This window comes from Mauremys reevesii, linkage group 6 (genome assembly GCF_016161935.1).
Source record: "Mauremys reevesii isolate NIE-2019 linkage group 6, ASM1616193v1, whole genome shotgun sequence".
NCBI lineage: Eukaryota > Metazoa > Chordata > Testudines > Geoemydidae > Mauremys > Mauremys reevesii.
The window spans coordinates 20,435,461-20,462,777 of NC_052628.1; the positions used below are offsets into that span (position 1 = coordinate 20,435,461).

Consider the following 27,317-nt stretch of genomic DNA (forward strand, 5'->3'; position numbering starts at 1 on the left):
GCCTCCAGAAGTATTTTATTCCAGCCTGCAGATATCTGGCTCAGTTTTTAAAGAACTTCAGAAAGAATCATGTACAATTTTAAATGGATCCAACTTGGAATGATGAGCTGCACCAAATGTTAGCATTATGTTTGGCAGAAATGGCACTTTATAATACTTGTTGCCAAGATCAGTTCTTATTTCTCAACAGTAACTCTTGTCAATTCTCTAAATAAAAACATGCAGTTATTCTGTGACAAAACCACCACTTTGAGAAATGTGCTTAAAGAGCTTTAATTGATTACATTTGCCACTCGTGTGGCTTTGAGCAAGTAACTTTAATAAAGAATCTATTAAAATCGAGATACTTGCTTACGTGTCCCTCGGGTATTGTGAGGGTACTTTTAGAGTATTTCTTTAGTTCAAACAGGAGTGATTGATGCTTGCATGTGACCATTAGAGTTGCCCTAATTGAGGTAAGAGTGCACACACTGCAAAGCCCTACTCAAGTTACTGCATCCACACTATCATTGTACTCCATTGTGTGAGGTGAAAGGCCCCCTGGGGCATATCCCAAAGTTCTTAGCGCTACATTAATTGGAGCAGCTATCTGAATACTTCCACAGAGTATTGCGGAAAAGCTTGTCTTTCCTTTCTGGCCACCGGTGCAGAAACGGGCTCAGCCCACCAACTCACCGATTTCTGTCTGCAGCCTTCATTTTGATGCACAGCATAGATCCAACTTGGAACAATGAGATGCAGGTCCTTCCCACCGAGAGGGACCGAGGGATCCACTGCTGACTTGCCATCGAAGAGCCTGACATGCCTCCCCAAGCACCTGCTTGCTGAACTGGTGCCTGGAGCCGGCCCTGCTGCAGATACTACTGTGGAGTATGTCTTCCTCCCTTCAGGAACAAATATAGCCCAGAATTTGAGAACTAAAATGCTTTGGCTGCAGAATGGAGCTATGGGGTGAAATCCTGACCCCCCCATTGACTTCAGTGGGACCAGGATTTCATCTGTTGTGTTTGAAAGAGGCATCAGGTATTTGGAGGTGGAGGCTGTGACGACATGCAAATTATACATAGTACATGGTTTTGTTTTGATAGGTTTCGAAGATTGGTTCTAATACTTTAGATCTCACCAAAAGATCTGATGTACATAACTAAACACCAATTGGCTGAGGCTTAAAAAAATTATTATATGGCCAGACCAACCATGGTCAATGGTTCTTGATACTGTTGCAATGTAGGGCAATAATTCTGACAGTATACTGCATCTCAACCTGGAAATTTATGTGGTATAGGACTTCTGTAACTCTTAAGCAATCTAGTTAGAATGGATTCTTAGTCTGATATTATAAAATTTAAACTCAACTATACCACCTGACTACAGCTTATGTACCACAATTTGAGAACCACTGAAATACGGCATTTGATTTCACCCCTCCTGAAGAGTCCCTCTGAAGATTAGAAAGATTTTAAATACTAATTTTAAAAACATTGTGTAAAAAATTCACTAAGAATATATATAGGCTGCCCATGTATGTACTTCTGTTCTTGCTGTTTCTCAAGGATGTTGCCTCATCTTTAAGGGTCTCCAGCTCAGTGCTTAATTTGTAATGCTGGGGCTTAAGCAATTTTTTTTTTAAGCTTTCATGACTGATGCAGCAAGCTCAGAGGTGCTGTGGTTGAGCTGCCAAGCGTAGAGGTGCCAGGGCTCAGCCCTGGCACAGATTAAGCACTGTTCCAGCTACAAAGCACAAAGAGAAATGACACACCTGATCAGAGGAGAGATTTTTAATGGATATATACACTCACTGTAGAATATAATTGCTGCTTCTCAGCATATTTTATTTGAAGTAACTTTAACTGGATTTCTAATAAATGTCCTGTGTTTATAAGGCTACATGTTTGAGATTAGTCAGATGAAGGAAAAATAATAGTTTGACGTTCCATATGTTTTATACCCAGACCCCAGGCTGAAAATGGTGTATTTTTGCATACATGTGTTACTTAAACACTTCAGCCAGGCTGATCCAACAAGTGACATCACCATTTAATCGCTTCTGCATGCTGATCCAGCAACTGCTTTCTCAAACTGACAGTTAGTTGCCTCTTCAGGGTCTTTTTCTTTGTTTGTTTTTCCCCTCATCCAGTTGTTGGCCTGGGGTTGCATAGGCTGTGCTTTTCATGTACACTCTGCTATGAATTTGTTAGGGAGTGGCTGAAATAACTCATGAGATTTCAAGTCTTGTGGATTATGTCCCTCACTGTACTTAGTTTTTTTAATAAAGTTTTCCTTGGAAAAGTACAAAATCTAACAAAAACAATGACAAGACATTTAATAACCATCACTTGGTAATTGACTGGAGAAAATGGTGCAAATTTAATTTGTACTCATATAAACTTATCATAGAATATCAGGGTTGGAAGGGACCTCAGGAGGTCATCTAGTCCAACCCCCTGCTCAAAGCAGGACCAATTCCCAACTAAATCATCCCAGCCAGGGCTTTGTCAAGCCTGACCTTAAAAACCTCTAAGGAAGGAGCTTGCACCACCTCCTAGGTAACCCATTCCAGTGTTTCACCACTCTCTGAGTGAAAAAGTTTTTCCTAATATCCAACCTCTAAACCTCCCCCACTGCAACTTGAGACCATTACTCCTTGTTCTGTCATCTACCACCACTGAGAACAGTCTAGATCCATCCTCTTTAGAACCCCCTTTCAGGTAGTTGAAAGCAGCTATCAAATCCTCCCTCATTCTTCTCTTCTGCAGACTAAACAATCCCAGTTCCCTCAGCCTCTCCTCATGAGTCATGTGCTCCAGCCCCCTAATCATTTTTGTTGCCCTCCGCTGGACTCTTTCCAATTTTTCCACATCCTTCTTGTAGTGTGGGGCCCAAAACTGGACACAGTACTCCAGATGAGGCCTCACCAGTGTCGAATAAAGGGGAATGATCACATCCCTCGATCTGCTGGCAATGCCCCTACTTATACAGCCCAAAATGCCATTAGCCTTCTTGGCAACAAGGGTACACTGACTCATATCCAGCTTCTCGTCCACTGTAACCCCTAGGTCCTTTTCTGCAGAACTGCTTCCTAGCCATTCGGTCCCTAGTCTGTAGCAGTGAATGGGATTCTTCCGTCTTAAGTGCAGGACTCTGCACTTGTCCTTGTTGAACCTCATCAGGTTGATCCCTTGCTTTTTATTACTTTTTGTATCTATGAAATGTCCCATGCATGACCTAGAAGATTAGTGTGTAATCAAAAAAGTTGTTACTGAACTTATTAAAATCTTCTAAAAGAGAAAAGATTGCTTCTGCTATGTTTAAAACTTCAGTGAATCCATTTTGTATCTTTCCCTGGGTGAAAATAGCCATGCCCCGCCACCCTTTACCCCTCCACCCCCAACCCCCATACAAGAACAAATGAATATCAACTGTCCATGAACAAATTCAGGCTGGAAATTAGATGAAGCGGCTGGAGCTCCGGGCCCTTTAAATCGCCTCTGGAGCCCTGCCTCCGCTACCCCAGCCCTAGCCCGAGCCCTGCTGCCCTTTAAGGGCTTCCGTGGTAATTTAAAGAGCCCAGAGCTCCATGGCGGCCAGCGCCCTGGGGCCTTTAATTTGCCCCTGAGCCCCACAGCTGAGCCCCTGCAGCTGGTGGCTTCGGGGTGATTTAAAGGGAGCCCCAAGGCCTTTAAATCTTGAAAGGCCCCGCCTCTTCCGGTTGAGACCACGCCCCGCTCAGGACTCCGGCGTACCAGTACGTCCTTTAAGTTACTTTTATCCCTGGACGTGGCACTGAGCATTCTATCAGGTGCTGGGCTGGCTGCTTCCTGCTCACGGTCTGAGTGCCGTATGTGAAGTCTGGAAGGAGTTTTCCACCAGGTCAGATTAGCAGTGACCTTGGGCGCTTTCACTTTCCTCTGCATTGTGCGGGTACAGGTCACTTGGGTATATCTCATTTAATCATTTCCTTGCATTGCAGGGGTCTCTGGCACTGGTGTAGCTTGGTTTCCCTGAGGCATATGCTAGTTTAGTCTCCATGGGTTTGTATTACTTTGGTCTAATTTGGGTTGTTGGGTTTAGAGTGCGGGTGCTGGGTTGTATTGGTGGCCTGTTATACCCAAGTGGTCAGATGATCTGGTGGTCCCTGCTGGCCTTAAACTCTATTTTTTCTAAGTACATGTGATGACCAATTAGGTGCAAAACTGTCTGTTCAACAAATGCTTGATTTTTGCAAGTGCTTCCTCAGGTGCAGTGGGATACACAGAGGTCTGCCAGAGTATCCATCAACTCATCTAGATATTTGCCTAGTTTTACAACAGGCTACTTAAAAAGCACTGGCGAAGTGAGCACAAACTAAACTTTCATACAGACAATTACTTGTTTATACTGCTCTATATGCTATGCACTGCAATGTAAGTACAATATTTATATTCCAATTGATTTATTTTATAATATATGGTATATTATACCATATATTATAAATTTCAGCAATTTTTCAGTAATAGTATGCTGCAATTTGTCAGTAATAGTGTGCTGTGACATTCTGTTTTTTTCTCTCTGATTTTGTAAGCAAGTAGTTTTTAAGTGAGGTGAAACTTGGGGTACGCAAGACAAATCAGACTCCTGAAAGGGGTGCAGTAGTCTGGACAGGTTGAGAGCTGCTGCTTGGTGGATCTGCATCAGTGCTTGCCAAGTACTGAATACTATTCTGAGAGATGTATCAACATGCTCAGTTATGCTGGTATACTAGCAAGAATGCTTGATTTAATGTGTAGTGGTGGTTTATTTTGAGAAATAATATTTGAAGTGCATAAAAGAACATTTTCTCAGGCATATCAGTTGTGAGGAATTACTGGCCTGAAGAACAGCACTGGAATTTAATCATACTCATTTATATATTCAGTGTTTTCTTTTTTAAAAGTACATCAGTGTGGTGATTCCTATTACCATAGAAAGTGGGGTTGGAGGGTGGGCGAAGAAGTGGCATAAAACTTTTTTTTTTTTAAAGGCTGATTTAAATTCGTATGAGCAGAGTATTACTAGAGACCTAACACTTGTAAATTTACCAGTCAGATTACTTAACATCCTCAACATTCCTCTAAGGCTTTGGCTACACTTGCATTTTCAGCGCTGCTGGCAGCAGCTCAGCGCTGGCCGCGCTGGCGCTAGCGTGTGTGCAAAGCCCCCAGGGAAAGGAAACTCCTCCCAGTCCAGCTCCTCCAGCCTGTGGGGAATAGCGACAGGCGCTGGGCTCAGCGCCGCGCTGCTGCTTGGACTGACGCTGCTGGCGCTGCCGCCGCAGCGCTGCAGAGGCGCTGTTTGTGTTTCACCTTGCTGCCTGCGCTGCGCTGAAAGTGTAGCCAAGCCCTAAGTTTAACATTTTGGTCTCACAGTAGCAATACCATTGTTAAGGTTGTGCCAGAATTTTCAGTTTCATGGTGTCTGTATCCCAGTGTCTCACTCTGTCACCCCCTTCCCCCCAACTCCTTTTTGTAAACATACCTTGGGGAATTTGAAATAAATTTCAGCCACTAATTAGCGTGTGGGGATTGATCTCAAATGCACATTTTGTGTTTGCATGTGATTAGTTTCCTGACAAACAATAGGAAAATTGGAACACTGGAAAAGTCTGATTTTTCTCCCCCTCCCCTCCCCACTCTGTACACAGTGCTACATTTACTGTCCTATGCTAACTAAGCAGTCACATTGTGACATGAGAGAATATCCTCCAGTTAATTTGCATACTTGGTGATTTCTCCTGTGCACTGAATGAACCAGGGCGTGTGGTTTAAAAATACAGGCTGTATTATGATGCATACACACCTGCCTTAATAAGTCCTGGTAAGCCTTGTTGTCATCTTGAGGTGGGGGGGACACATGCTGCCACCACCACCTCATCTGGGGAAGAGGAAGAGGCTATGACTGGCTGAGGAGCCTCCATCCCTCCTTCTTGTCTTGACCGAGACTCACAGGATTTCTCCCTGAGGCTCGGTGCCAGGGCTCAGCACCAAAGTCCGGGTCAGGGGTCTCGTGGCGTGGTACTGGAGATGCCCTACTATCCAAGGCCACAGAGTGTGACATCTTGAGATCGTGCCCTGGCCTGGGGGAAACCTCCATGGGTTCCAAAATGACCTTTCCATGGGTGCTGGTTCCCATTGACCTAGTGGCCAAGTGTTTCATACAAGATAGTTATCCATTTTCTTAAAGGCCTGGAGAGAGTACACTCCCCAGCTAAAAGAACCGATTCCTCCCTGGGATCTAAACCTTGTCCTGTCCAAATGTATGGGTCCACCCTTTGAGCTGCTAGCAATGCTTGCTGTTGCACCTCTCCTGAAAAGTGGCCGCCTTAGTGGCCATCGCTTTGGCCGGAAGGGTTTTGGCGATCCGTGCCCCCTATATACAAGCTTTTTCAAGGATAAGGTACAGCAGCGTTCACACCAAACTTTCCTCCCAAAGGTGGTCTCACAATTCCACTGCAGTCAAGCAATCCTTCTGCCAGTATTCTACCCAAAACTGTATGCGAACAGAGGAACGGTGCCTACGCTCCTTGGATGTTAGACAGGCTTTAGCTTTCTATATACAAAGGAGTAAACTGTTCTGTAGATTGACTCAGCTGTTCATAGCGATAACAGAGAATGAAGGCCTTTCCCATCTCCGCCCAGAGGATTTTGTCTTGGATTACCTCATGTATGGCATCCTGCCTCTGGCTAACCTGACTGTTCATTCCACAAGATCACAGGCCTTTTTGACTGTTTTTCTAGAGCAAGTTCCTATTCAGGACATCTGCAGGGCAGCAACGTGGTCCTTGGTGCACATGTTCTCAGCACGCTATGCCATCGCCCAAAAGGCTAGAGATGCCAACTTCAGCCACGCAGTCTTGCAGTCAGCTTGTTCTTGAACTCCAAGCCCACCTCCTGTGAAACCTCTTTGTGAATCACCTACATTGGAATGGACATGTGCGAAGAAGAAAGAATAGTTACTAACCTTTCTGTAATTGTTGTTCAAGATATATTGCATATGTCCATTCCCAATCCTGTCCTCCATCCCCTTTTATGGAGTCAGTCAATAATAAGGTGCGGGGTCGGCAGGGCCCCTTAAACTGACATTGTGAACGCGTGGCATCAGAGGGCATTAGCGCCAACCCAACAGGTACCATTAAGGGAAAAAATTTCCAGCAACTGTGCTCAGGGCATGCACACACATATATTGGAATGGACATGTGCAACAGTTACAGAAAGGTTAGGTTAGTAACAGATTTTTTTCCCCTCTTAAAACGAAGGTGATAATTCAGTTAGGGAGAACATGGGCTGAGAGAAAGGGAGGAGTGGGTAACATTCCAAAATGTTTGTACTTTTCTTGCAGGACTGAATTCCAAAATAGCTTAATCACAGAGTAGTCACAAAGCATATGTTTCCTATTGCTTCTCAGTCTTGCAATGACACTATGTATCTGAGTCTCTTAATTTCACACTTTGCTGTACATAGGTGGCTGGTATAATCTCTGCTATTGATTGGAATTCTAGGAGTTGGTTACTGACACGATTTTTCTTGAGTGAATGTATAATCATTCGGTGTCTATGGAGTGTCTGTTTACGTTTTCCCCTGAATTGATTGGATCTATAAAAATTGTATAGAAATGACAGCTCAGGTGCATAGGTTAGTAGGGAAGTAAATAACTTGAAGTTACATGAAATCGTGGTTGCGCAATGGACTTAACTTGAAGCAATCAAAGACAAAAAAAGCTGTTAAATATTTGTAATATCATTTCATTAATATTTAAAAACAAATGGTGCACAGGCTAAAGTCAAATTGTTCTTTCTAATGGCTCTGTTAGTATAATGCAGTCTTGCTTTTATTGCAGTTCGCAGTTTCTATTCACCTGTTAACGTTCATGTTTAGAAGTGCAAGCTGACATGGTTGGTTGTTGCTTTTTGTACAGTATGTAAATGTATATGCCAATTAGGGTCTGGCCATCCCTGCTGTTGGGCCAGTATGTTCTATTTCTATTCTTTTCTGGATAGAACCTTTACCTGATGTGTTGCACAGGAAGTCTTGAGATGCATATTTCTGAAGTGCAGAGCCTTGCTCTATGTGAGGGGAATCGAAGGTAAAGTGACCAAAGAGAGAAATCCTTTAGAAAGAGTACACTTGAAGCTGAAACTTCAGATATGACAAGCTGGCCCCTTCCATTGACATGTCATGCTTAATTTACATGTATACTCCGAATGCCAGATTGATTAATGAGCAGCCCTCTCAAATTTTTTTATTATACAACACAGCCGGAAATCTGAGAGCCTAATTATGATCTCTTTTATACAAGGGCTAATTCTATAAAATTGAATAGATTTGCTCTTCCAGATTTATGTTGGTATGAGCAAGGTCAGAATCTGTCTTTGAATTTTTAATAGCCATGATAATCTTTCAATGCCATTCCTTACACCCCACCCCCAGTGGTTGAACAGAGTGAGCTAGAAATTCAGCCAGTGGTGGTAGGTCGGAGACAATGAAAGCAAGATAGTGTGAAGGATATTTAGGCCTTGTGGGAGGCCAGAGGCCGAGAGGTGCATTTGGTATGGCTGGACATTGCCCTCCTCCCCAGCCGGCAACATTTTACTAAGTCTAACAAAATAGCCTGATTTTCAATTAGTGTCTGGTACACTCTGCATTTTTATTAGGTTATTGTGACAGTAAATATTAGATAGTAAATGTTATGCATTAAACAATCTACAGTTCCATTGAATTAGATACATTTTTTGTTATTAATGTGATGCTTTAATCTCATTTAAACCATGGTGATTAGTATGAATTTAATTACATTTTCAGCAGTTCAGCTATTGATATAATGACCTGCACAGTGTGGAGTATTTATTTTTTCTTTTCTTCATCCTACTGTGATATTTCATTTTCAAAGGTAAATTAAACTTCTTGTGTGGTGTAAATTTACTCGCGAGCCATAGTGATACTATCAAGTAGTTTAGTTAGTTAATTACTTTTCAGTTAGTGAAAAGTAGTGGGGATGAAAACACGAACGATTCAGAAAATCCTTTCAAATAATTTGGATGATCATCTGAATCTGTCTTGTGCATCCTTTCTCCAGTCAGGCCCAGATTCCATCCCATTGGCTGTGTTGCATTCTTGGAAAGATGACATGGAAGGAGTTCAGCAGTCTAGCTACTACTCTCTTAAGGATTTCCTTCCTCTTCAGTGGAGTAAATGGTCCAGTCCCACATTCTGGTGTGGAGTCTGTGTGAGGTTATTCTGCTTCTCTGCTGTGTAGCAGCAGGAGGCGTTAATCGCTTTGTTGGATCCTAGCAATTTGCTGCCACTTAAACCATGAAAGGCAGGCTGCAGTTGATACCCCAGAGTGAATGGTGGTACTGGGAGTTACACAAGCTTGGTATGGGGCAGTTCAGGTTCCTGTAGCATACCGGGTTCTCTTCTCCTTCAGCTCCTGTGAGAGTTCTTTCATATACTTTTGAGACTTCTCGGTACTGCCGTGCACATTTTCCTAGGAATGAGACTGGATGTCCCACTGTGCAGCTTTGATGCAATAGGACTCACTATTCCCTCTGCTGGATCACAATAACCTGCTACTTCAAAGTGTGTACTCCATTTGAGCGACCCAGTCTCATTCCTAGGAAAATCCCCAGTGTTGGCGGGAAAAGTGGCCCTAGATGTTACCCTAACACTTCACCACCTTTTTCAGGAAGGCTCTTCTCTGTAGGTGAGGGAGGGAAGAATGAAGGGAGAATCCCATCCGTTATGCTAAGGGCCATATTAAGAATGGGTTTACTTTTCCCCTTCCCGAGAGACGAAATCAGGTAAGGAAAGAGTTTGGAGGCTAGTGGAGCTGTAGCAGCTGGTCTTGGCTGCATGGGTGAGATTTTCCCTCAATGGAGATAAAATTTGCTTATGGCCTTTGTGGGTTCGGGAGTTGGGGATACCTCCTTCCTACAAATTTGGTATTAGCCCAGCTTCACCAGATTGGATTCACATAGTGACCCAGGCACTAGTAGAAGACGTGGTGATTGCCTCAGGCTTGGGAGTAAGATGGGCCGGATAGGCCCAGGAAATGTTGGAATGCTATGGATTGGAACATCAAAAGAAGGGGCATGCTGAGAGTCTGAAGAGGCTGTGGTCTTAACTCCCCACCCTCTACCCCTCTTGGCTGGTGCCAGTACATGTGTATTAGGAGATATCTTCTGATATAAAATTGTGACTGCTTTGGCCAGTAAAGGTAATTCCTGTCTCCATCCTCATTGGCCCCTGCCATTTGCAATAGACCTTTTCCAAAACCCAAAGGTTAGAATTTGGTCAATTACTATTTTAATTCTGACTGAAACAAAAACATTGATTTCTTTTAAATGGATATGGTGGACCAATGGGAAATTGGATGAAGATCTGCAGAATATAAATAGTTAGGAATTACTTAGGCAAGTTAGGTGTCTTCAAGTTGGCAACGCCTGACAGTGTACATCCTTTGGATAATATTTAGTCCTGCTTCAGTACAGGGACTATCAAGGTCCTTTCCAGTTCTAGTTTTCTGTAATTTTATATATATCTCACACACACTCACTCACTCTTACTTTTTTTTTTTTTTGTCATTTAAGTGCATGCTCATCTGAGGTAGCTGCTCATCTCAGTCGTTTCTTGTTATGGGAAAAAAAACATGTTCAGTTCATTTTCTGATACTATAATTAGTCTTTAACACATTTCTGTTTGCACTTGCTTGATTAAATAATGTTAAAATAGGTTTAATACAGAGACTTTTGCCCCGGTAAACAAGTTCTTTACTAGGTGGATTTGAGGCTATTAATTATTTGTGTAATGAGACTAAATGAACAATTCACATTGAATTTGCATCTATTATAGTTGTCAGTAAAATTATAACCCTATTAAATGTGACACCTTCTTTTGCAGTGACCCCTATGTGAAACTTTCCCTGTATGTAGCAGATGAGAACAAAGAACTTGCTCTGGTGCAGACAAAAACTATAAAAAAGGTAGGTAGTGGTTCTTACTTCACTGTGTTCTGGAAGTATTGAGAATGCTGGAGCACGTGCTCTACATGATATTACAGTATTGATTTAAAGATATTGTCTGTGAATGTTTGTATGTATATTGGATAACATTTTATTTTTTATCAAACTCTTCCAAGCCAGTGCATGCATTTGCCTGTAGCCAAGTGCAGACTGTGAACCATAAAATAACTACTTTTATATCAAAAACTTCTCAGTTGAGGTTTGATGTGTTGAATTGCAATGTTGCTTGTTTTTGTAGGATTTATTTAAAAATAATATTAGAATATAATAAAATATTCTTTAATTCTCAAGTCTTTCTATATCTATTTGAAAATATTTGATGTGGGCATTAAAATGTAGGGCGGAATTGTGAACTACTGAAATTCATTTTGAATAATCTCTGAAGATGTTTTAAAAAATCCATTTCCAACTGGTACCAAACCTAAAGGTATTTATTTATTTATGTATGTATGTATGTTTAGTTTTTAATTTCAAGCTTCAGAGAAAAGTGGAAAGACACTATTAGGCCAAAATTTTAGAGCTTACCTGCTTCCTCACAATTAAAATTGACTGGATGTTATGGCAAAAAGGGAAAAAGCCATAATTTTAATAAAGATTAAAAGAAAAGTCATGCCCTAGTTTTCTATCCTATTTTACGATAATTATTTAAAACGTTTTTGATCTGTTTTCTCTTTTGGTATCATAATTTCACTGAATTTTTTCCCCACTATACAGTTTTTCTAGCTTGATGAGAACTCTCCATTTGTAGAGTAAAAATGGACACCAGAAAGAAACTTTAAAACAGACAAACAACCTCCACCCTCAGTTTCATTTTATCATTACAAATAAAGTACAGTTTAAAAATTGTGAGAACCTCATCTTCCAAACACTGCATCACCATGTTAGTGCATGAGAAAGACACAGTGGAACAAAAAATACATTGTCCAAGCTGTCTGAAAAGCAAAAGAGTCAACGGAGGCCGTGATATTACAGTTGTTCCCTGTGAATATGTCTAATGTGCAATGTAAACCCAGAGTTAGGAGAACTCAAGTTAGCAAGCCTTGGGTTTCTTAATCTAAGGCTTGAGTGGTTACTTATTTGTAACCCCAGGTTAGGAATTGCGGAAGCTGAGGTCCAACCTGGGGCTCCAGCATCTACACTGCATTATGTCGGCCCGAATCCAACCACTTATATCTCGGACTTCCTAGCCCCTCCCAAAATGTGGCTGCACCAACCCTTTGTGATACAGTGACTGTCCAGAGGACAAAGAACATTGGCCTGTGGAATTGTGGAATACTTTTGGTAGATCCCCAGAGCACGAATCTAGTGGTGCTGCATCTACAGTACAAAGCAATAAGGCTTGACCCCTGGGTCCCTGCTTTGAATGAGGCTTGGACCCTCCACCTCCATGGCATTCTCAGACCCTGGGTTAGCACAATTTGTGGTGTTGGTGGGGGGAGGAGGAGAAGGCTTGAGCCTGAGTTAAAATGCTGGCCCTTCATTGCAGTGTAGACATACCTTGTGGGTACAGGGATCTGCTTCCTTGGAGCTCTTTGCAGGACCAGAGTCTAAGACAGAAGTGGGCAAACTACGGGGTGGATGAGGCACGGGTCCCAGGGTGGTGTGTGGAGGGGGGGAAGGGGCATCAGGGGGGCAAGAAGCAGGGGGAGTTCGGATAGGGGGCCAGGCCATGCCTGGCTGTTTGGGGAGGCACAGCCTCTCCTAACTGCCCCACCATACAATTTTGGAAACCCGATGTAGCCCTCAGGCCAAAAAGTTTGCCCGCCCCTGGTGTAAGAGTATGAACAATGAAAAGTAAAAACCAGTTAAAATTGAAGGAATTAAAAAACAAAACCCTCAGGTGTTTGCTAATTACACTGATGTGGAAACTCCTTTATTATTTAAAAAAAAAGTGGTTTTGATCTTTTATGTTGTCCTCTTTAAAATATGTTTGGCCTCTGCTAGCTTTAGTTTCAGAGCCTATCCAAATCTGTTCTTAGTTTTGGTGAAAATTCTTAGTGAAAAATTCAGCTCTACTTAGTTGCTACAGTAACAGCATAGAACATAGTGTTTTGGGGAATTGTTTTTAAATACCTTCCACATCTATAACAAAACAATACAGCTATGTGGGAGGCTCTCTTTTGATAATGGATTTTTTTTTCATAAGTAGGATTCACCTGTCATCCTGCTATCATGGAATTTATATTTGTACACTATGCACTCTTATTCTTTTTATATCAATGGAAAATGTTTAAGCCTGGTCTATATGGGGAAAGTCTTTTTAGTAGAACCGAAGGTTTGAATTTAAACAGATATAGTACACCTCTACCCCGATATAACGCAGTCCTCGGGAGACAAAAAATCTCACCGCGTTATAGGTGAGACGGTGTTGTATCAAACTTGCTTCCCCCCCCCCCCCCGTTCCTTGTTCCCTGACCACCCCCTCCAGAGACCCCTGTCCCTAATCACCCCAGAACCCCACCCCCTACCCAACCCCCCGTCCCCTGACTGCTCCGACCCCATCCACCCTCCCTTCCGCCCCCTGACAGGCACTCATCGGCAGCGGTGGCAAGTGGAGCAGCCCGGCCCCAGCCCGCTCCACTCCGCCACCTCCCAGCCGCAGCGCTCCGCTTCCCACTGCTGGTGAGTTCGGGGAGGTTTGGGGAAAGGATGCCTCCCACACTCACCTGCACCGGGAAGCGGAGCGACGTGGCTGGGAGGGGCAGAGTGGAGCGGGCTGGGGCCATGTCGCTCTGCTTCTCGCTGCAGGTAAGTATGGGGGGGCGTCCTTTCCCCAAACTCCCCGCACTCACTGGCAGCAGGAAGCAGAGCAGCCCAGCCCCAGCCAACTCCACTCTGCCACTTCCCGCCACAGGTGAGTGCAGGACCTTTCCCTAGCCGCCCCCCAGCAACACGGCTGGGGCTGGGGCAAGGAAAGTGGAGCAGGCTGGGGCCACGTCGCTCCGCTTCCCACCGCAGGTGAGTGCAGGGAGGTTGGGGAAAGGACGCCCCTCATACTCACCTGTGGCGGGAAGTGGAGCGCTGTGGCTAGGAGCTGGCGGAGTGCAGCTGGCTGGGGCCGGGCTGCTCCACTTCCGCTGCTGCTGGTGAGTGTGTGTGTGTGTGGGGGGATCCCTTCCCCCAAACTCCTTACCCCGAGCAACACGGCTGGGGCCGGGGCGAGGGAAGCAAAGCGGGCTGCTCCCGGCCCCCCGGGCCACTGTGGGACTGTGGGGCCCCCAAAAGTGCCCCCCACAGCTCCTGCCCCCCAGACCCTGGGGGAAGGGGAGCCCCTGACCACCCCAGAGACTCTGCACCTTATCGAACCCCTTGGGCCCCGGCCTGGCCCAGCACCCTTAACACGCTGCTCAGAGCAGCATGTCAGAGCTTTACTGCCTTGTATGCGAACCCGCCTTATATCAGGTTGCGTTATATCGGGGTAGAGGTGTATATGTTCTTTCCTATATATATATAATTATTCCAGCTGAAGAGTGCCTTTTTTACAGGTTAGTTTGTTGCTTGGGATGGGGTTTAAACTATGTGAAGAAAAAAAAAGTACACTCTTTTATACTGGAATAAAAGTTCATTTCTTGACTGATTTTATTTTTTAAGTAAAAAAAAAATCAGATTTTTTAAAATTTAAATTAAATAACTTTTTTCCTTTTTACAAATATACCTATTTAAAATTTAATTTTAAATTGATAACTTTTCATCCATTTAAATAAAAAAAAATAAACAGTACATATTTGCTGACTAAGTTTAAAAGAAAGGCAAACCACTGAACTGGTGGAAGTCGCTGGCTAAGCACATGAAACCATAGTTTACTGAAGTGCAGAATCAGCTTTTGACAGCAGTAGTCTTTTTTTCTGCCGGTTCAGAGTGAGTATTTTTTCATTTCAGGTCATTCAACTAGTTCAGTTTAATGGCTCATTCATTCAAAGATAAAAAACTGGGAGTTGAAAAAGCAAGGAACTTTGTTTTCCTCTTCCAGTTTATAGTAAAAATTAGGGTAGTTGATGACCTATACTAGTACTAAAATCTTGAAGGACGTGGTGATCATAAACAATAAATCCACTAACCACAGATTGATTATTTATTTATTGTTTTGTATTATCATAGCTAGGGGCCTTATTCATGGCAAGAATATATTTTATTTTTATAATCCGTTTTAAATGCAAAACATGTTTTGATACACTTTTTTCTTATCAATTAATTTTTCTCATCAACTAATTTAAATAACTAATTAAAAAATTAAATTATTTTAAACTTTAATTGATTTCTAATTTCCATCCAGACAGAGCTTAATACAAATCACGAATTAAAACATTAATATGTAGAAAATGGTGAATGATTCATTTCTTAACACAATAAAAATAAGAAAACTGAATACATATATTTTAAGCCATGTAATTGCTTGAATAAACATGTATAGATATAAAGAGATTGTCCTGGCTAGCAAAAAAAGTACCACATTTAATGTAGAGGAGGCTATATTTAGTTGAAAATCAATCAGTTTTAATGGTTACTAGCCAATGAAAACCAACCTTTCTTTAGGAAAATAACAAAACAAAATTAAAGTCAGTAATTTAATTCAAGGTTTCTTGTTTTCTGATTTAAGTCATAATTAAAATAGTAGATTTAAATTGCTTTAAGTCAGTTTATCCTGGTTCATATAGGGGTTTATACCTATAACTGGTAAAACTTTTCCTTGTAGGCAAGTCCCTGAGGTGGCAGAAGGCTCCTTCTCTTGTAAGCAATAATGTGGGGTGCTGCTGGTTGTGGGCAATATAATTTTATAAGATATGAAATGATTCTAAGGTTGGCGACATAAACCCCGGTAAAAGCGGTAAACCCCTTACGTCATTTGGAGCCCTATTGAGGTCAATGGGTCTGCCCCCATGGAGCTGTTTACTGGACTAGGGATTACGTCTGCTAGAAAACAGTGAGTTTTTGTTTTTGTGAAGTGGACAGTAGCTCTGGAGTTGGACTGAGATTGTTTTCAAAGTGTTGATGGAAAGTAGGGAAGACCATTATTTTCTGTTTTCCATATAATCTGCACTCAGAATACTAGTGTATGATGATGCTGAGAGAGGATGGAACACCAGGTTTTGCTTATTTCTTTTGGAATTTTGTTGTACTGTTCTAATTGGTATAGCAGCTTTTTTGGTGCTCATGTATTTTCTCTTGGAGGATTTTCTCCTTCTTTATTAGTATATTGTTTGTAAGGCTGCTGCTGTTTTGTTTTGTCTATGTAGTGACTGCCAGGATCCTGTGTAGTATTTCTGTGCTGTACTTTTGATTGTACATTCCCTTGTCTGGTTTTTTTTGTTGCTGGGGTTCTTTAGCCCCCAATTAAGCAAAGCGTTTTAAGTACATACTTTAAATTTAGGCCCAGGAGTAGTGTCATTGAAGCCGCTGGGATAAATCCTGGGATTAAAGTGGAACACATGTTTAAATGCTTTTTCTGAATCAGAACCTCAGTGTTCTCCCAAAATGTCCATGTTGCATTGTTTCCAATAGGTATAAAGGTTGTCATGGGAACTACATCCTAGCTTCTGCATTAGTGAAGGAGACCCAGGTAGAGGATTTGACTTTGAAAGGAAAACTGCAATGTAATATAGAGCAGTGTTTTTCAACAACCGGTCCGGTCCCTGAGATCTCCCTGACACAGTTTTGGAAGGCAGAAAGCTGGTCCCTGGTATCAAAAAGGTTGAGAAACACTGATTATACAGGATATTCAGTGTAATATACAAAATATAATTTAATGCTTTATCTAGTTATAAAGAGGAGGAAGACGCTAATATTTTTTAAAATTTTGGAATGTAATAAACACTCCAAATAAGCTGCATGTTTGACAACATCATGAGGAAGGGCAATACAGTATTTTGTTTAAATTTAGTTTTAAACTTATTTTTATTGAAAAATTTAACAGTTTGCAATACAGAGCTACAAAATACCAAAATCCTGAAAAATAAATTAAATAAAAACAGTTGCCGCTACAACTGACTTATGAAAACCATCATAATGCTCATAAACATACTGAGAGAAATTTAGTGCTTGTGTAAATGTGAGGACGACATGAACATTCTTAAAGCGGCAACTCCTACCATATTTTGTCATAGGTGGGTTTTTTTTTTAATTATTTATTTTTATTTCTCCCCTGGAACAACTTTCTCTCTCCCAACAATCTGTTTCCTGGTACAGATAACCACTCTGCCTTTGCTGGGCAAACAGTGTCCTTACACTTCTTAGTATCTCACTTCTTAAAATTGTCACAGCTGCAGATACCAAAGATGCAAAGGTGTGAATCTGCAAGTGCAAGTATACGGACTTAGCTGACAGGTCAAAATATTCGGCTTCAAGAAAAAGGGCAAAGTGCTGGTAAAGCCTAAACTTCTAAATTTGAGAGGTCAAACCACCTCTCCTGACCTCAGACCAGACACTTTCACGTTCTCCACTTATATGGTGCTAGTCTGTACCTATATTTGTAATCAGAGCAATACATAATACCTTGTAATTCCTCCACAAAAAATAAGGTGCAAAGGAGACAAATGCAGGTAGGTCTCCTCTGCCCTCCCTGTCCTGAATATTTAAACAAATGTCATCTGCTTGGCTTCTGTTTTAAAAATACTTGGATTTTCTTATTCCGTATCTGGGGGGAGGGAGGAAGCGTCACTTTTAATTCTTTGTTTGATTTTAGGTATTTGAAGAGCAGTACAACCCTGTTAATGAGTGAAGAGGAAAAGTCTAGTAACATGATACTGTTTGTACAATGTTATAAGCATTTGCTTTCTAGACCTGGTCTTTTATCACATTATAAAAGCAAATATTGAAAATTACTTTCTTTTAAAAAGCACCAACCATCAGTTAAACTGAAGGAAGTGATAAAATTAATACTATGGTTCCAATAGCTACTATGATTAAATGTTTCACTGGATCATCTTATCCAGAATCTGCTGCCATCTTATACTGCACTCAGTATTTAAGGATAATTGCTGTTTATGGGCCCAGTCCTGCCAACATTCTTGTGGTAACGCCATTGCCTCCAACAAGGCTAATGATTAAGGCTACATTTTAGTCATGGGTATTTTTTAGAAAAAGTCATGGCTGGATCATGGGCAGTAAACAAAAAATCCTGGCCTGTGATCGTTCCATGACTTTTACTATACACCCCTTATAAATTAGAGTGACCAGACAGCAACTGTGAAAAATTGGGACGGGAGTGGGGGGTAATAGGTGCCTGTATAAGATAAAGTTCCAAATATCGGGACTTTCCCTAAAAATTGGGACATCTGGTCACCCTAGACTAAATCTTGGGTACTCTGGGGCCCAGAGTGGCCCAGGGGCGCTGTGGGTGCTTGGGGGTGGTGGTGGCCTGGGAGTGCTGAGGGGGGTGGCTGCATGCGGCTCAGGACCCCCGCAGCTTCTGGGGTGGTCTGGGGTGGTCTGGGGATCTCTGCTGCTGTGGAGCGGAGGTGAGGGGGGGTTGGCGGGGCTCGCAGGCTCCCTACCTGGATCCGCGCAGCTCCCTGGAAGCAGCAACGTGTCTCTTTGCTCCTAGGCAGAGGTCTGGCCGGGGGGGTTCCATGCACTGACCCCGCCCTGAGCACTGGGTCTGCAGCTCCCATTGGCCAGGAACCACAGCCAATGGGAGCTGTGGGAGCAGCGCCTGTGGGCAGAGGCAGCGTGCAGAGCCGCCTGGCCACGCCTCTGCCTAGTAACCGAGGGACATGTTGACGCTTCTGGGGAGCCCCTTGAGGTAAGCACCACCTGGAGCCCTCACTCCCTCCTGCGCCCCAACCTCCTGCCTGAGCCCCCCTCCAACACTGAAACGCCTGCCGCTTCTGGATGTGGGGAGAGCAGTGGCCCAAGACTGCCCCAGCAGCGGCTGGTGCAGCTGGCCTGGGACTGCCCAAGCTGCTGAGGTGGCCCCTGGTCCAGCTACAGCAGCTGCTGCAGAAGTCACAGAGGTCCTGGAAAGTCATGGAATCCATGACCTCAGTGACAGACTTGCAGCCTTACTAATTATATTACTAAGCACATTACATGTTGGTAAGTGTTGGCAAGATTGAAACCATCATTTGATGATCAAATATCTTGTTCAGATATTGTCACAAATGGGAACTGATGCTAATAGGCGGTAGCATGACCACTCTTATGGTAATCAGACTTTCCCTCAGTTACTCTTGTAGTCAGAAAATTCCCCCTACATTTTAATTTTGTTCTGAGTTCATGAAGCTAACAGAATATCATGTAAAAGCAGCAGAGAGTCCTGTGGCACCTTATAGACTAACAGACGTATTGGAGCATGAGCTTTCGTGGGTGAATACCCACTTCGTTGGATGCATCCGAAGAAGTGGGTATTCACCCACGAAAGCTCATGCTCCAATACATCTGTTAGTCTATAAGGTGCCACAGGACTCTTCGCTGCTTTTACAGATCCAGACTAACACAGCTACCCCTCTGATACTTGACAGAGTATCATGGATTCTTGAGTATAAATAGGTAATTGGTAGGCCTGTTCATTTTGATAAATGGCATTTTTCCATTTGAATACCCTCAGTCTGGAGATATTGTTGACTAAGTCTAGCCAGAAAGATAGAAGAGGAGAGAGAGGTAAGGTGGAGCAACTTTTTGTAGTTCCTCTTCAGGTCTGAGATGTAGCAAAGGTAATGGAGAAGATGCTGAGCTGTTGTAAGTTGTCATAGCTCCACTGACATCAGTTTACGGCAGCTGAGGATGTGCTACAATGTCTGTTGCTACCCAGGTTGTGGAGCAATTTTAGGCAACCTTGATAACTCAAACATCATCCCAATCCAGACCTTCTAAGTAGTATTGCCACTCAATACTATCAACTTTTTCAGTGACCTAGGAACTTAGCATTCTCATCTTGCTTGATGTGTGAGATTCTTCAAAGTCTGCCTCTTATGAAAACCCCCCTAGACTTGGGGTATTATTGAGGCTTTATTTTTGGTTGACCCTAGTGAAAGGACTTCAGCCATATTCTTCAGTGCTGTTTCCTAAATGCAAGCATCCAGATTGTTTTGGAGTTAGGGTCCTAAATCTGCCCAAATGCTCAGAATAAAGTAAGTTATAATGTATAATTTTGGGTGAAAGAGCCTTACCTGCTGAATAATGTGAACTAGAGCTCTTTTTTTTTTTTTTAAATTTGGAGGAAATGTTGTATTTTACTCTCCTTTTGCTGGATTCTGTTTTTATCAGAAGTCTTACTGGTTTGTCCGCACACTCATTACCCGTGGTGTTTTTATTAGCATGTGTTCAGTTTGGGTTGAAAACCCTGAATTATAATATTGTGCAAGGTTGGCAAAACTCAAATAGAATATAAAATTTGAGTGTTTTAATTTTTCATGGCGATTTGATCAAAAATGGATTGATTAAAGAATAACAGCTTACAAATCTCCCCTATTAGAAATTTTTTCCACTGGATTGTCTGAATTTCTGTATTTTAATTTTTGTAATCCTTTTACAAGAAATGGAAATCTCCCTGGGACATGCCCTTTGCCCACATGAGTGTGCCTTCCATAACTCCTTATCTGATTGAAAAATACATGCACCAAGCTTAACCCACCAAAGTTTGATGTGATGACAAATCTGTTTTGGCACTCACTTCAGGTGCAAATAATGATAATAATGCAGAGAGAGAGTGAGTGAGTTCACTGCCTTTTATTTACTGACCACAGTCATGAACCCTGAGAGGAAAAAGCTGCTGAATACTCTCCTGTTGTGAACAGAATAATTATTAGGGCTGTCAAGCGATTAAAAAATAGAATACCATTTATATAAATATTTTTGGATGTTTTCCACATTTTCAAATATATTGATTTCAATTACAACACAGAATACAAAGTGTACAGTGCTTACTATGTTTATTTTTAATATTTGCACTGTAAAAATAAGAGTATTTTTAATTCACTTAATACAAGTACTGTAGTGCAATCTCCTTATCATGAAAGTTGAACTTATAAATGTAGAGTTATGTGCACAAAATAGCTGCATTCAAAATAAAACAATGTAAAACTTTAGAGCCTTCAAGTCCACTCAGTCCTACTTCTTGTTTAGCCCATTGCTCAGACAAACAAGTTTGTTTACATTTGCAGGAGATAATGCTGCCCGCTTCTTGTTTACAGTGTCACCTGAAAGTGAAAACAGGCGTTCTTCATGGCACTGTTGTAGCCGGCGATGCAAGATATTTATGTGCCAGATGCGCTAAAGATTCATATGTCACTTGATGCTTCAACCACCATTCCAGAGGACATGCATCCGTGCTGATGATGGGTTCTGCTCGATAATGATGCAAAGCAGTGCAGACCAACACATGTTCATTTTCATCATCTGAATCAGATGTCACCAGCAGAAGGTTAATTTTCTTTTTTGGTGGTTCAGGTTCTGTAGTTTCCACATTGGAATGTTGGTCTTTTAAGACTTCTGAAAGTATGCTCCACATTCTGTCCAAATCAGATTTTGGAAGGCACTTCAGATTCTTAAATCTTGGGTCGAGTGCTGTAGCTGTCTTTAGAAATCTCACATTGGTACCTTGTTTGCATTTTGTCAAATCTGCAGTGAAAGTGTTCTTAAAACGAACAACATGCTAGGTCATTATCCAAGACTGCTATAACATGAAATATATGGCAAAATGCAGGTAAAACACGGAGCAGGAGACATACAATTCTCCCCCAAGGAGTTCAGTCACAAATTTAACGCATTTTTTTTTTTAACGAGCATCATCAGCATGGAAGCATGCCCTCTCCAATGGGGCCAAAGCAGGAAGGTGAATACAAATGTTTAGTTTATCTGGCACATAAATACTTTGCAGTGTTGGCTACAAAAGTGCCATGCATACGTCTGGTCTGACTTTCAGGTGACATTGTAAATAAGAAGCAGGCAGCATTATCTCCTGTAAATGTAAAAAAACGTGTTTGTCTCAGCGATTGGCTGCACAAGAAGTAGGACTGAGTGGACTTGTAGGCTCTAAAGTTTTACACTGTTTTTTGTTTTTGAGTGCAGTTATGTAACAAAAAAAATCTACATTTGTAAGTTGTGCTTTCACAATAAAGAGATTGCACTATGGTATTTGTATGAGGTGAGTTGAAAAATCCTATTTCTTTTATCATTTTTACAGTGCAAATATTTGTAATAAAAATAAATATAAACTGAGCACTGTACACTTTGTATTCTGTGTTGCAATAGAAATCAATATACTTGAAAATGTAAAATAAAAAACAACTAAAGTATTCAATAAATTTCAATTGATATTCTATTGTTTAGTTTTTTCATGACGATTAATTTTTTTTGAGTTAATCGTGTGAGTTAACTGTGATTAATCGACAGCACTATTTTATTCCGGAATGATTTGCCCACATGTGGAACTATGGCAGAAAAGCTATTGCGAAATAGCATATGCCAATCAATTTTCCCATGTAGACAAGACCTTATGGATGACTGAAGTGCAATATCAATAGCCTAGTAGTTAATGGGAAGGTAGAAAGGAATTCTACAAATCTTTCTCTTTAACTTCTTATTTCCATTCATTACAGTCTTAGTGGATGGGTGTGTCATGCTGTAACTTTAAATGCCATTAAATGTAGTTTTTGTTTGCTAATTAGCATTTAGCTTTCTTCTTAATCCATTTTAATACCTCGCCTTGTGATGGCCTTTACTATAGACTGTAAGTTAAAACTACTTTACAACTACTTGGCATTCAGTGAGGCCCATAGGCGCCGACTTCTACTCCTGTCGGTGGGTGCTCAATCCCCCTCTGCCCCACTCCACCCTTTCCCCCAAGTCCCCACCCCAGCTCTGTCTCCACCCTGCCCCCATGCCACCTCCTTCCCCAAGTCCCTGGCCTGCCTCCTCCCTTGAGTGCGCTGTCCTCACTTCTCCCCCTCCCTCCTGGAGTACCGCCAAACAGCTGTTTGGCATTGAGCAGAAGTGCTGGAAGGGAGGGGTAGGAGCAGGAACGCAGCACGCTCAAGGGAGGAGGCAGGGAAGAGCTGAGGGGACCTTGGCTGCTGGTGGGTGCGGAGGACCCGCTAATTTTTCCCCGTGGGGTTTCCAGCCCTGGAGCACCCATGGAGTCGGCACCTATGATGAGGCCTAAAATGTCTCTGACCTTATTAGAGTCTTGGTCTCCTATCGGGAAATAGGGACGGTTACACATTTTTTGCTTCTGAAGGCTGAGCACATTGCACACACCAGGAGCTCTTTGCGTTCCTCCATTCTTCCTCCCCTCAATTTCCCTGAGTGCCACCCTCCCATCCCACTCTATATCAGGGACTCCTGTGATTCCCTACCCCATTAAGCCAGGAATTCTGTGTTCCCCGCATTTCCCCCCTCATGTCAGTGGCTCATTGTCCTCCATTCTTCATTTCTTCCCGTTTCCCCCCCCCCCCCCCCCATTTGTGGGGTGGTGGTGGTGGTGGTGGTGGTGGTTGTTGTCTGGGGGAGAGATCATTCAGGATGTCAACATTTTAAAACTATTGATGGGCAGAGCTGAGACAGAGGTATTGCTACACTGGAAGGTGTTAATGGCCGCTATCAACTGGTTCTTTGATTTATAGAGAATTGGTGGTTGAAACTGCTGGCTCTGCTGATCAGATGCCAGGAGCTCCATATGTTCCTCTTTTTCCTTCTCCTGCTTTTCCAGTTTTCACCAAAACCATTAGGATTCTGCCCACTGATGCTTAGAACATTCCCTGAAATTTTGAAATTGAGTGGATAAAGCATTCAGAAGCTATTACATCACATACAGACAGACAAATACCATTGAGTTAAGTGCAAGACCTCATTTCCCTCTGCCAATTAGAACAAAAGCCCTCACTTTGAGTGGGATTGTTGTCCCTCATGACAATGGAAATACTGAACCAGTGACAGGTATTTCTTTAACTTGTTGGAAAAAATGGCATGGTAGACTTAGAAAGCTTAAAAACAAGTATTTCCCCTGGCAGTAAAACAAATCACTGCAGTTTTCCTTGAAATGTGCGGAGACATAGGATTGTTTAGTATGCTTTGATACTTGGTGTTGAGCCTGTGATTAAGGACAGCTTGTGGTCTTGTAGCACAATTTTATATAGCTTCAGGTCTGTGTTTGGCTTTTTGGGAGAATTAACGTTCTGTCCCCAATTCTGAGTGGTATGGAGCAGGGATGATCAATAATAAAGGTGGAGAGAGACAGGGGAGAGGGGCAGGGGGCAAGGTTGCATGTATGTGTGTGGGAGGGAAAATCATTTGACATTAAAATGAGCTGAATGGGCACTTCAGATTATTCTTTTTCAAAAACTGAATTATACATATTGCTAATATTCTTATTACTAATCTGTTCATCTTGATGATTTTATATTTGGTCTCCTTTTATGTTGTAAGCTAAGTGCATATTCTACTCAAATCATTAATACAAAATTGTGGTGCTCTGTAGTCTTTATTTGGGAAACTGGGGAGAAAGAGCCCTAAGCAAATTCAGCGAAAACAAGTGATACCTTTTTGCAGTCTAGAGTCATAACTTTCTTTTGACTACTAACCTCATCCTTGTATTTAAAACTGGTCATTTTCCTTACTTTGGTTTATATTATAAAACATTTCATTAAGATTAGTCTTCATTACGATCTCTCTGCATAGGTCCTCAATCATTTCCCTTCTACTGATAGATTCCTATTTATAGTTAACATCTATTTCTGGATCATCCGGCTGAAATACCCTCCCACGCTCAGTTTGCTTGGTAGATGAGTTTTAAATCATTTGACAGCAATGTTTTTATTCTTGGTGGTTGTTGCTATGAAATATTAGGGTTGTTTTTAATTGACTTTTAACGGAGATTGTCACATGCATGCACTTGTAAGTGACTGCAAATGTACTGACAGCCTCAGTCGAATTATTAAGATTTTAATAATGTTTGCATAAAAAAATTTAATTTCTTTTACAGACACTGAATCCAAAATGGAATGAAGAATTTTATTTTAGAGTAAGTTTTTCTTTACTTGTAATAAAGTGTTTAACTACAAGTAGATTAGTAAAATTAAACACATCACATTGTAAAGGGGTGGGAAGAAACTTATTCTTTTTAGTATTTTACCCTTTAAATATTTATTGTGTATTTCAAAGAAAAATCACTTGAACTGATGTAGTTACTGTCTAATATCTGTTCTAAAAGATGGAATAAAACATAGGATTTGCCATATGGTTTAATGTATGAAACGTTTGTTGTTGCACAATTTGATAATGGTTCTTTTTATACATGCTTTGAGTTGATGTATATAGAAAATGTAGTATGCTTCACTCAAACATGCATTTTTAGCATATCATGTTTGCTGTGGTATTAAACTAGTAATGTAGTAGCAAATAGCCAGAAATTCTTCCTAGGGCTATATGATAGCCCAGCATAACTAGATGAAAGAGACTAAGTAAGTGTTTCATGGTTAAAGATCTTGAAAGTTGAGCGAGCATGACAAAAAGTAGTAAAGTGCAAACATAGAAAAAGGATTGAAAGAGCAATTTTTGGCAAGTAGCATAAAAGCAAAGAGAAAATTATCAAATTTATTTTATTCTTGTAACTTTTTAAACGTGTCAAATCATGTTAGAAATGTTAATAGAACTGCACTTAACATCTAGTGCTTTTCTATTATAAGTAGTAGTTGACATTTTCATCATAAAACTTTAAATATTCACAAAATGTGAAATAGGCTGAAAATGAAAAAAATACCCCAATTAAATGTCATATATTTATGGAATATAAATTGCTAGCATGAAAACCATCTCTGATCTTCAATTATTACAAAGAGTTTTCAAGGAGCAGTTATTTAGCTTCTGTCCAGTTGTAGTTTTTACAAGAATAGGTTAGGTAAAATTTCAGCAATTTTCAATTTAATCTTCAGAACAGCTGTTTGAGAACAGGGAAAGACATTGTGGATTGTTAAAATGACAGTATACTGTCAAAATGCATTTTAGCTGTTGACCATTGTGCTAATTTGGTAATTTACAACAGAATGTTTGTTAATATCTAATTTGGGGAGATTATAAATGCTTTACAATGTCAGTTCCATTAAAATAGCTTTTTACAGGGTGAAATTTAATAGATTTTTTTTATCTTTAAAACAGTCTTCCCAGAGATAGCTATTTTGATTCCTATAATATAGTACAGAAGGCACTTAAATCTGTTTTTGAGTAATGCAGAATCTCTAGGAATTGTCTTGGCACTAAACTCAGTATGACTGGCCCCAGCTTTTTCCATTTCAGTCACAAGATGATTTGTTATATGCAAGATTCTCATTAGTAGAACGTTCATCTGGTCATGTTACACTTTCACATATTAAGTTTGACATTTTTGATTCTCGGGATTCCCCGTTAAAGGCTACAAGAAAAATGTCTTAGAAGCAAGCAGCAAATCAAAATGTTTATCCATTGTCAGAACTACATGTTACGAGTTGCATCATTAGTATTTATGCCCAGTTAACGTACTTTGCTAAACATCATTTTGAGTACACATCAGTAATTTACCATATGGTTCCAGTTACCAAAAAACAAACCAGTAAAAGCCCAGGAAATATTGTGTTAAGAATCAGCTTAGAAGGAATCCAAACATCAAAGCACCCAAACAACCTTAACTCTGTCCCTGTAGTGACGTGCTGGAGGGGAAGAAGCAATCTTTGTCTCTATCTTCTCTGACCAAAAAGGTAGTTTTTACCACCAGTTAAACTAGGTGAGGTCAACACTGTCCTACCCTTCACAGCCCTTTTTGTCTTAACTATGTATGTACTGCATTCCCTTGGAGGCACAGCACTGAAGTTTTCAACATAAGGTAAACTAGGTGAGGTCAGTCACAGGGCGGTAGGGGAGGAGAGTGTTGACCTCGCCTAGTTTGCCTCATTGTAAACACTGTAAGTCCCTTGTCTCCACTTAAGATTTTACATGAGATAACTATCACCTCTTAGTTAACTCGCTGCCAATAAAACAACAAACACACAACAACAACTTTGTGTCAGCGAAGACAAAGTCTTATGGCAGATCTAACTTGCGTCACTCAGGGCTATGAAATAGACCCCCCTCTGAGAAACGGAAGTTAAAGCAACTTAAGTGCTGTCCACACTGGCGCTATGTCAACGGGAAACACTCTCCCACCGACATAGCTTCCACCTCTCGCAGAGGTGGAGTAATTATGCCGACGGGAGAGCGCTTTCCCATCGGCATAGAGCGCCTTCATCGGACATTGACGCAGCTGCGTTGATGTAGCGCTTCTGGTGTGGACCTGCCCTAAAATAACCTTCATTCATCTCCAGTAGTTCCATCTCATTAATGTC

The 27,317-nt window shown here is 41.4% G+C and overlaps 1 protein-coding gene across 8 annotated transcripts in view; it reads left to right on the forward strand.

Annotated features, from left to right (window-relative positions):
- Window positions 1-27,317, forward strand: part of NEDD4L (NEDD4 like E3 ubiquitin protein ligase) — a 425,802-nt gene that overhangs the window by 224,614 nt on the left and 173,871 nt on the right. For 7 of the 8 annotated variants that reach the window (XM_039544808.1, XM_039544801.1, XM_039544805.1 and 4 more), the window contains 2 exons: window positions 10,911-10,992; window positions 24,947-24,985. Coding sequence is in view for 3 of the 8 variants with exons in the window: in XM_039544801.1 (XP_039400735.1) it covers window positions 10,911-10,992; window positions 24,947-24,985 (121 nt within the window). In the remaining 5 variants the exon portion in view is untranslated. Of the gene's footprint in view, window positions 1-7,212; window positions 7,235-10,910; window positions 10,993-24,946; window positions 24,986-27,317 lie in introns of those variants that run through there. The other variant, XM_039544802.1, reaches the window with a different exon arrangement.